Source organism: Echinops telfairi, unplaced genomic scaffold (assembly GCF_000313985.2).
Source record: "Echinops telfairi isolate 266 unplaced genomic scaffold, ASM31398v2 ScPeMD7_18;HRSCAF=68, whole genome shotgun sequence".
NCBI classification, from domain to species: domain Eukaryota; kingdom Metazoa; phylum Chordata; class Mammalia; order Afrosoricida; family Tenrecidae; genus Echinops; species Echinops telfairi.
The window spans coordinates 33,877,178-33,887,279 of record NW_022103915.1 but is presented as its reverse complement, the minus strand read 5'-3'; the positions used below and the strand labels follow the sequence as shown (position 1 = coordinate 33,887,279).

Below are 10,102 nucleotides of genomic sequence, written 5' to 3'. Positions count from 1 at the left end.
CAGCTAGCCCTTCCTCGACCCGGCTCTTAGCCTCTGTATGGAGACGAGAAGAGACATCGGCAGCCCCGGTGGCCGGTCAGAGCACATCAGGCCATACAGTTATCACCAGAGTCTGCCGCCTTGTGTTTGAAAACACTAACATTTTAAAGAGCTGTGGATTTCACCACGTATTTATAAGTTTGTGGAAAAGCTAGTGATACTCCGCGAACTCATTCTGTCATCAAGGGTCTTGTTCACAGCCCTGGTCAGTGAGCAGGTCTGAGTCAGGTCCTTTCCTCTTAGAAAATCACTTGGCCTTGTGACAGAGGGACTTTGTGGCTCTGCCTGTCTTGCCAAGAAAAGTTGGCCGAATTCCCATACTGGTCTCACCTGCAGCAACCAGTGCTGTGAGCTGTGGAGATGGCACGTTCTTAGGGCTGCTCAGCAAGGTTGAACTCTTCCTTTTCCTGGGAGGGAGAGAGGAGTATGTGCCTGGGGGGGGGGGGGAGTGAATGTACGAGTGTGTGCTCTGAAAACTGGGGGCCCAGGACCATTTGGTCTAGACCCACCCTTTGAAGCGCTGCGGACTCATTTTAAGGAAACATGCAAACTCACAGGTGGGGAACGGGAGAGGAGGGGACTGATGCATGTACCTGTGATCGTGCTTGCCGTGTTTGCAAAAACTCGTTTATCTCTCTGGCCAGCCCACCCCCAGAGAAGACCAGAATCGTGTCTCCTTAAGTAACCTAGAGGCTCCTGGGCTGTTGTGCGTGGTTTGACTCTTGCAATTTCCCATTATTTTGAAAAGTGATTAATAACAGTTCTTGTTGGGTGTCATAGCGTCAGTTTCCTCTCCTGTTGACCCCGCGTGGCAATACAGAACTGCCTCCTGGGTCTCTTGGCTGTGATCACCAGGTCTTTCTCCCACAGAGCCTCAGGGTAGGTTTGAACCACCAACCTGCAGGTAGCACTGGGCACTTCACCGTTGTTAACAACTGTGACAGTACTCCATAAACAGCCTAAAGAACCAGGTCTCAAAGATGAAGGAGGTAGGTGGTAGTCCCAGACCATGGTGGGCCCTCATCAGTGTTTGTTACATGATGGTGCTAATTGGAAACTGGGTTGAACTTCATTGTAGAACAAACATCTCTCTAATCCCAGGAGTACCAGTACTGGGAGACTTCTCTGGGGGGAAGTTGGGGATTGTGCCTTAGCCGCCTCCTTGTCTGCTAGTGTGGTGCTTACCCGAGGATGGTCAGAGAAGAAGGAGGCCACAGAGACCCCCTGAGGAAGGTTCACAAGGCCAGCAAGGCATTCCGCATTTCAGCTTCTAGTTCCCCTTTTCATTTGTAGAGTGGACTCGAAACCAACCAGACCCATTGCGGCCAAGTCCACGCCGACTGCTAGCAGCCCCCGGCGGGTTTCCGAGACTCGCACGGAGTAAGCCCAGGCTTCCCCCGAAGAGCTGCTGTGGCTTCGAACTGCGGCCGTGCTCCCGCAGTGTGGACAAGGGAGGTAGTTTTGTTTGTTCTTTCCAGGCCGTTTAAAGTGCTCAGTCTACTGCATGACAGAGGGTTTGAGTTTGTTCGATTTAAAATGTGAACAGAGGTTGAAAAATTAAGACCTAAGACACCCACAAAAAAACCTTTCTTTACCAAGGGATTTGGTTATGATTTTTGAACCAATGCGGTGTTTGTGAATGTTAGCAGAGGGTGGGACCAATCAAAGAGGATTGTATTTGTTTGCTTCTCCATTTTAATCCCTGCCAAGAGATTCAGTAGTTAGCTGGCCGACCCATTAGACGATCGCTGTCTTGTGCCTATTCCAAAGAAAGATGAATGACCCAGTAGAATGTAGACATTATCAAATACCACTAATATCACATGCAAGAAAGTATTTTTAAATGGTAGCAGGAGTCCATCCCCTGGGAACCGCCAGAAACTCCAGCCAGCTTCTGAGGAGGACGGGGAAGGAGGGCTCATCGCTGAAGTCCGATGGCTCTTGGTTAGAGCAGAGAAGCAGCACCAGGAAGATGTTTACTTCTGCTTTCGTTGTCTGTGCAAAGGCACTTGGCTCTGTGGCTCCTAACCAGGTGTGGATAAGGCTCCAAAGAATGCTTGTCCCCCGACACATCATTGTGCTACTGCAGAATGTGTCCATAGACCAAGAAGCAGTCATTGTAACTGAGCTGGATGGTTAAAATCGATCTGCGTGTGTGATGAGCGGCTAATTTGCGAAGCCCTCATGGGTGAGGAAGAAGGAAGCATCCGGACCGAAGGAAAGAGGCCACAATAGCCTGCAGTGTGCGGTGGCGCAGCCTTGTTTGCCCAAGGAGGGAAGACTTGGAGCACAGAGGGACGAAGATCAGCGAAGACAGCTTGCAGTGCGGAGTAGGCTTCCTCAGAAAACAAAGCCCCTCACAGATGGGCCAGTGGCAGCAGCAGCATGGAACAGGAGAACGTATCGAAGCATCTAAGCATTTCATTTGACTTGGATCCACGGTCAAAGCCCAGGGAAGCAGCAGTCAAGAAAGCAAACTGTGTCTGTTGCTCATGAGCACAGGTGCGCCTGACACACGCCCATATCAGAGTGAGCGCTGGCGAGGGAGGGAGGAGGACCACAGGAGGGTTGGTGCACGCGAATGGTGGCGCTGGGCAAGCACACTGAAAGTACCACGGGATGCCAGAAAGACAAACGCACCCGTCTTGGAAGTACAGGCAGAAGGCAACTTAGAAAGAAGCAAGAATGGTGAGGCTTTGCCTCACTTCGGACATGTTCTCAGGAGTGATGACGAAGAAGACGACTCACAAGACGATTGGCACAGTGGAAGCAGCTGTGGACCCAAATGTACCAGGTGTGCGGTTGACGCAGCACAGGACAGGTTTGGCTCTCTTGTACTTAGGGTCATTTAGGTGCTGGCTTGATGGCACCTAACAACAACAATGGATTATTATTTAGTTTATATCTTTTAAATTTGAGGCTTGCTTTATCAGTTCTCTGGCACTTTAAAAAATTAAAAAGAAAAGTTTTAAGGGACACAGAACTTTCAGTGCTTCCTTCTGGTCTAGCATATGAAGTGTGGACTTGTCAGCTTACTGTCGGAGGTCTCTCCCACAAGACCCACCCTTCCTTCCCACCGTGCCACTGCACGTCCCCTACTGAGGCCCAGTGCCCCAGCCACTCATGCCACCCTCAAGGCCACGTGAGGTCACACACATCACCCGTGTTCCCATGCCCTCACTCACGGATTTGTGAAAATCCTTGGCTCCTACGGTCCCATCTCCAACACGTTCCCTTTACAAAGCCTCCTCTTAAATCTGGTGACCAGGCCAGACTGTACCACGGACTGTACCAATGAGCTCCTCATTGCTTGAATTACTGCCCCTCTCTGCATTTAGATTTTATTAACAATTTAACATGCATTGAGCTTGTATTATGTGCCAAACCCCATGCAAAGCCCTTTGTGTGAATTTCCTTGGTTTGCCCCCGCAGCGGGGTGGGTGCTGGTAGAATGCCCCCCTTAGACATGAGGATGCCAAGGTGCGGAGAGATGAAATACTTCTTGCCCGGTCACAGCTGGCTAGCAGTGGGGCCGAGATGGAGCACCAAAGCCACCTGACTCTCAAACCTGGTCACCCGCTGCATGAAGCAAAATCCACCACCACACCAACAGCTCTGTGTGCGCACGCGCATGCGCGCATTGCGAGGGGGCTCAGCCATGGGGCCTTGCAACCAGTGCATCTCCTCCTGCTTGGAAGCTCCCATGTGTGTTTGACTCTTCTATGGGCACCCTCGTAAAATTCTTAGTAGCTTCTCAGCATCGCACCCACATTTTCACTTTGCAAACTCGGCAGCCGGTCCCGCGTGCAATCAGTTTTATTTCCTGTCCTTTGGGAACAGCCTTACGGAGGAAATCAGCTCTTTCTTCTGCAGAGGAACCCGGGGTGCATGCCAGGCTGCGAGCCTCAAGCAGCTTACTTGCCAGCAATTAGGAAGTGACAGTCCGTTTATCTGGTGTGAGAGATTGCCGCCTTCTCCTAACTGGACAAGGGGGTGCTTCCTGGTTGTCGATTGAAATTGACCTTGTCACAGGAAGAGCATCACAACAGGATTTCCATGATCCCATCTAACCAGCCTTGTCCCTAATTGTATGACCGGAAATTCCGAGATACCTCTGTCCACAGTTGTGCAAGAAGATAGAGCCATAGAGCAATGGAGTGCTTCCATGTGACCGTAACTTGTTTAGGTGCTGGTGTGTGGTCAGTGTGCATCACCTTGAATCATTTTAGAGTTGTTGCTGTTGTTTAACACATAATTTTGGAATAATACTGGTTGATACACTTTGCTCAAAATAGATGACTTTCAACTTGGTCCTGTTCTCCAAGTGGATCTTGCTTGATTTGCTAAGTTGTGGTAAAGTGAGTGCCACATGTAATTACAGACTCAAGCGTCTAATTTGGCCGTCGGTGCTGCTGTTTGAAACCATTCCCATTGTTTTCACCAGCATCCCACGGTTAGAGCTAGGGTGACAGAGGGCTTTCTGTCCCCCAACACAGCTAAACACAACACTCCTAACACCACTTGTGTTTCAAGAGCCCTTTTCTCTGTTGCCAGAGGTATTGTTGACCCTGTACGAAAGGACACAGTTTGTTTACAACAAATTGTATCCACCCGTTAGACACAGAATTGCTTGTCCATGAAATTTGAAAACCAGTCACAATGTGAAGAGGTCAGTGTACAAAGTATCTGTGAGTGTGGACACTATCCGTGGAGTCCCGGGAGCTGATTCCTGGGAGGGATGGGTGGGGTTATTTCTTTGGGAACCTAGAAGTCTTTTCACCTTCTCTCCTTTTCATGCTGGTGTGGAAATTGCCTCTGGGAAAATGAAGAACTGATACTGATCTTGGAGCATCTCCTCCTCCGAGTCCAGACCCCGTCTGGCCCGTTTTCCTGGCAGTGAAACGCCATTTATATAAATGACAGGTGGCCTGAACGTTGGCGTGGCGCACTCATGACAGGTTCACTGCACCTCGTCCTCCAGGTGATCAGAAAGCCCCGCAGGTAGAGCACATGGCCCCAAGACATTCAGCGTCAGTTACTTTGAAAACACCGAGTTATTTCCTGGCTAAATTTATAAAAATATGGGAAGGAAGATCTCCTAAAATTAAAGCTGGGAAGTCTTGAAATCCTTTTCTTATCGTGAGCAGAGCATTTCTTTAAAAATATATATATATATTTGTATATATAATTATTCATATATATATATGAATATATATATTCTGATCTATATATAATTCCTTGTATTCCACAGTATTGAAGGGTCCCAGAGCAGTTGGGAAAGATCGTTTAGTCGTCTGTAAGAAGGTAGGGAGCCCCCAGTGGCCTAGTGGACTTTGTCGTGGGTTCTGCATAGACAGGCTGGTGCATGCACAGTCAGTCGTTTGAAACCATCAGCCACGCCGAGTGAGGTTTTTTACTCCTGCAGGGTTTCACAGCCTCAGAAACCCATGAGGGCAGCTGTCAGATAACCAGCTAGTGGTGAATCAGCATCGACTCGATGGGTTGCGTTGGTCTGAGATGAGTGTGATTGGCGCGGGACCGGCCTGCATGTGTTTTGTTACGTAAAGCCCTTAGGTGTCAAAGCTGACTGAGGGCCCTCACAATAACAACCACCAAACCACCGCCACAGCCCTATTTGGTCTGTCACGTCAGGCCCACTGCTGGAGAGATCAGAGAGTTGTGGGTTCGTATGCAAGGTTCTGTCTGTCCAGCACCTTCTAACCTTGTGCATCTAATGGCAGTGGTGATGGCGCAGGGGAGATTGTAGAGATCAGGGCACCAACTGCCCACGGAGCCATTTTGTTCCCCGTGCTGAAGCCCTCCATTCAAAAGGGCAGAACTGTCGCAGCCCCCCTCCCAGAACCAGCCCGCCCCTCACTGTCTCCATCGGTGTGCTTCCTGTGCCCACTGCCTGCACGAGAGCTGCATCTCCTTGGTCTCCGTCTGTGTGATGATGCCGGATTTGAGCTCTTTAGAAAGGATGGCAAACCATCAGAAGATGGGCTGAGTCTGAATTTTCTTTGCCCAGCCCCCTTGCCTCTGGAGTCATGAAAACATTTGGGTGGCATTCCAGATGTGTGTTCTGTGTGAACCAGAAGCCAGAAAACAAAGCCACTATTGAGAGAATGCAGACAAGGAATGGGAGTGAGTGCTGACCTTCTGGGAATGCTATTTTTTTCACTCTGGGACGACTCCCAATAACCAAGTAGAATTTTCTGATACATTTGCCAAATAAAAGAGCTGAGGCCGAGAGCTCTCAGGAGACGTTGAGCTTTGTGTTTCTCTTAGAGACTCTGAACTAGAGATAGGCAGGCCCGCCTCGACGTGTCCTGCGAACCCACGGTGTGCACTTCCTCGGGAAACCCTCCCTTGGCATTTCTTGTCTCCCGTGAAGAGGTCAGCAGTCATCAGGCCCCCCAGATGTTGCGGTGCCCCCTCACACACATTAACCTTCTACTGCCTTCGCCCCCATTGCTCAAACGCCTACTTTTAAAAATCAAAGTAGCTGCAAAACTAAGCTTTTTGAAAGATTCTTTCTACGTTAGATACCTCCAAAATCCAGGCTCTAAGGCTGAAAGAAAGGTAGCATCTTGTTAGATTTTGGTTCGTGACTTTCCTTAGCCTTCAACCACCTCCTCCTTTCTGCCTACTGCCATTCCCCCGCATGCCAGTACCACGCCAAGAACTCCACAGTAGGTCATGAGAGTTGTCCTAATGGAGGACACTAAAAGAGCATGCCTTTCACAGCACCCAGGTACATGTCTTGGTCTTCTCCGAATGAACTGTGTTACCCAAACTGGGCAAACACTAGTCTTCTGAGACCCCCTGACCTCTGACCCAGCCAGAGTTCACACACACACACACACACAAAGTCCACTCTCCTGGCCTGGCATCTTAATGTGTGGCTTGCAAGAGCAAGGTGGGTGATGATGGGACAAGTTAAGGGACATTACTGTCCTGGCATCTCATTGCATTATCCCCCACCCCCAAAGAATAGCATCCTAGGCCCTCTTATTTGCTCCACTTGACCAGAGTAGGCATTCTCAGCAAATTCTCTCACCATTACGTGAAGGTCTTAACAAGGGTACCTGGGCTCATAGATAGCCTCATCCTTCCACCTCGCATTTAAGAAAGCATATACACCTGGCGGAGCCCTAGTGGTGTAGCGATTATGCGTTGGGCTGTTTGCCTGCAAGGTCAGCAGTTCAAAGCCACCAGCCGCTCCGAGGGAGAAAGATAACACTTCTTGCTCCCATAAAGAGCTACAGTCTCTGAATCCCACAGAGGCTGTTCCACACGATCCTGTAGGGTCGCCACAGGTCTGAGTCCACTGGATGACAGGGTGTGGCACACGGCAAGCCTGGGTTCCTTTTTGGTAAGCAGTTGCCAGACTGTCCGTTCCCATGAGCAGCGAGTAAGTTTTTGTTCTCCGCCTCCTTGCCAGCTTTGGGTGTTATCAGTGTTTGGGATTTTAGCCATTCAAAGAGGTGTGTAGCTCTGGTGGCACTGTGAGTTAGGGGTTGGATTACTAACTCCAGGATCAGTAGTTCAAACCCACCGACTGCTCCACCAGAGGAAGACGAGGCTCTCCCGGAAATCGCATATAAGGTCAATCTAAGTTGGCATCAGTTTGATGCCAGTGAGTTCAAGGTGGGTTTTTAATAAGTGTGTAGTGGTTTCAATGCGCAGGAGCTCAGGTGGCATCGTGGTTTCATGTTGGGCTGCTAACTGCAAGGAGAACGATGAGGCTCTCTCCTCCCATAAAGAGTTATGTTTTCAGAGACCCACCGGGCAGTGTATCCTGCCCTGATAGGGCAGTTCTGCGTTGGAATCGACTTGATGGCAGTGAATGTGATTTGGGTTTTTAAGAAGTGTGTATTGGTAGCTCACTGCAGTCTTAATTGGCAGTTCCCCAATGACTGATGGTGGGCATCTTTTTATGAGCTTACTTGCCATTGCTATGTGTTCTCTAGTGAGCTGTCTGTTCGGCTCTCTATATTCATTTTAATTGTTTTCTTAATGTCCAGGATTAAGAGTTCTTTGTGTATTTGCGGTACAGGTTCTATATGAGCTATGTATGGGTTTTGCAAATATCTTGTGCCACTGTATGGCTTGTCTTTTCATTTTGTTAACCATCCTCGGCACAGCAGGAATTTGCCAACTCTAGTGAAGTCCAAATTTGTTTCCCTCCTAGCACCCACTCTAAAAGTGAATACCCTGCGACTGGGTCTAGCTGGTGCCTTATACCAGTCAGCTGTGCTGACGGGCCTGCAGAAGAGTAGAGGGACAGCAGAGGTGTCTGTCCTGGTGACAGAGCTCTGGTTTCTGCCTGAAGAGAATCTATGCTTAGTACAAGATCTAGTGTAGGTAGCTGTGGAGCACACCCTGCCCATGACATTACTCAAATGTATTAATTCCAAGAAGATACAACTGCTATCGTGTGTGTGTATAAAAATGTGATATTACTATCCGCCTAGTTTATTGACGCTAAACAACAAAGTCTGGATACTCGTGCCTGACCCTGTGGAACAAGATGGGAAACGAAGCAGCATGCAGAGCCTGGCCCCGAGTCCTGGTTGTCCTAGACTCTGGAGAAGATACGGGGCAAATCAGAAGTACACTCGCTGTGTCGCTGCCACACTAGCAGACTGCTTAAGTCACCCTGCAACTTGAACTCGGCCAGCTTTCGGGAGCATCCACGTTCTCCTCTGGCCTTGTGATTTGGGCACCATCCCTCCCCACCCCCAGCCCTCTCGCGGCACTTTTCCAGCTCTCCCCCTCGGCAGTCCGTTTACAGGGAAGGTTCTTTTGTGGGCTCCCAGCTGGCTTCGTTTTCACTTTTCGCCACGGCGTTGCTGCCTGGGTGGCATTTCTGTAATATTATCCATGGTGCATTGCCCGGGGATTGTCCCTGTGAATTGTTGACTCGCTGTTTTTGGTTGGCACACGCAGGCTGTCTCCTGGTTCGGACATCTATGTGACGGTCTCGTCCATTGCTTTAGCAAGATCCCAGCAGTGCCGTAACTCCCCTAGCAACCTGTCTTCATCCAGCGAGACTGGCTCTGGTGGGGGCACTTACAGACAGAAGTCCATGCCCGAAGGGTAGGTATGCGCCTGCCCCACTCCATCTGCCCGCCCGCCGCCTTTCAGCTTGTCATTCAGACATGTAAAGGGGTTGCCAGGCCGCCGGCCTCGAAGAACGGGTAGAAGTGGTGCACGCTCCCGGACAGAACGTGATGCGCTCGCTCGCTCGTGGGCGAGTCAAGCAACCTCGTAGGAAAGTTTCACTCCCTGGACTGCAGTCGCAGCGCAGAGACACCGAAACACGCCGTCTTCATGACATGCCGTGTTGAGTTTCTTAGCCCAGACACTGTCACTTCTCAGTTGAGCCTCAAAGCAGACTCAGCCCATGCACCCCCGCAGTGGAGCCTGTGTGGCTGCTGAGTGGAGGAGCAGGGGGGTCATCGCATCCAGAGCTTAAAATTATTTTTCTCACACGTGAAAGTCTGTGGTTGCAACCTCTGGAGAGAGTCTAGTGGGTTGTTGTTCTCCCCCAATGCTACACCCCCAACCGAAAACCCTATGTATCCCAAAGAAACGACTCTGCCTCTGGGAACACTTAACCAGGTGACGTGCTAAAGGTCCGTGAGCATAGAGGTCACTGCACGGGGAAGCGTTGTGTGCAGCCGGGCAAGACTTAGCAAAGATTGCGGGACCCTCACTCGGCCGCCTCTGCCTAGATGAAGCGCAGGGTAAGCAGGCTTACCAGAGGCGTCCTGCTGAGGTCACCCTCCCGGGACCTGAACCAAGCACCCGAACCATTGAAACCCCAAGTGAGATGGTTATGAAAACCAGCATGTCTTAACTCTTCCCCAGACACGGCTCTAGCATGTGGATACAGGATTAGGCTGTCAATTTCCGGAGCTATCACAATGTCACAAAATATATGTATTCTGCCTAAAAAGACCCTCATTGGATTTTTTGGTTTGTCCCACCCCCTTATGTTGCATTTACAGCCATCAAATCGTAAGTAGGCATTCTCAGCAAATTCTCTCACCATTAC

At 50.0% G+C, this 10,102-nt stretch overlaps 1 protein-coding gene across 1 annotated transcript in view; it reads left to right on the top strand.

Annotated features, from left to right (window-relative positions):
* Positions 1-10,102, top strand: part of SIPA1L1 (signal induced proliferation associated 1 like 1) — a 255,603-nt gene that overhangs the window by 201,073 nt on the left and 44,428 nt on the right. The window contains exon 12 of the mRNA XM_045288187.1: positions 8,992-9,141. Within this exon, the coding sequence (XP_045144122.1) occupies positions 8,992-9,141 (150 nt within the window). The remainder of the gene's footprint in view (positions 1-8,991; positions 9,142-10,102) is intronic.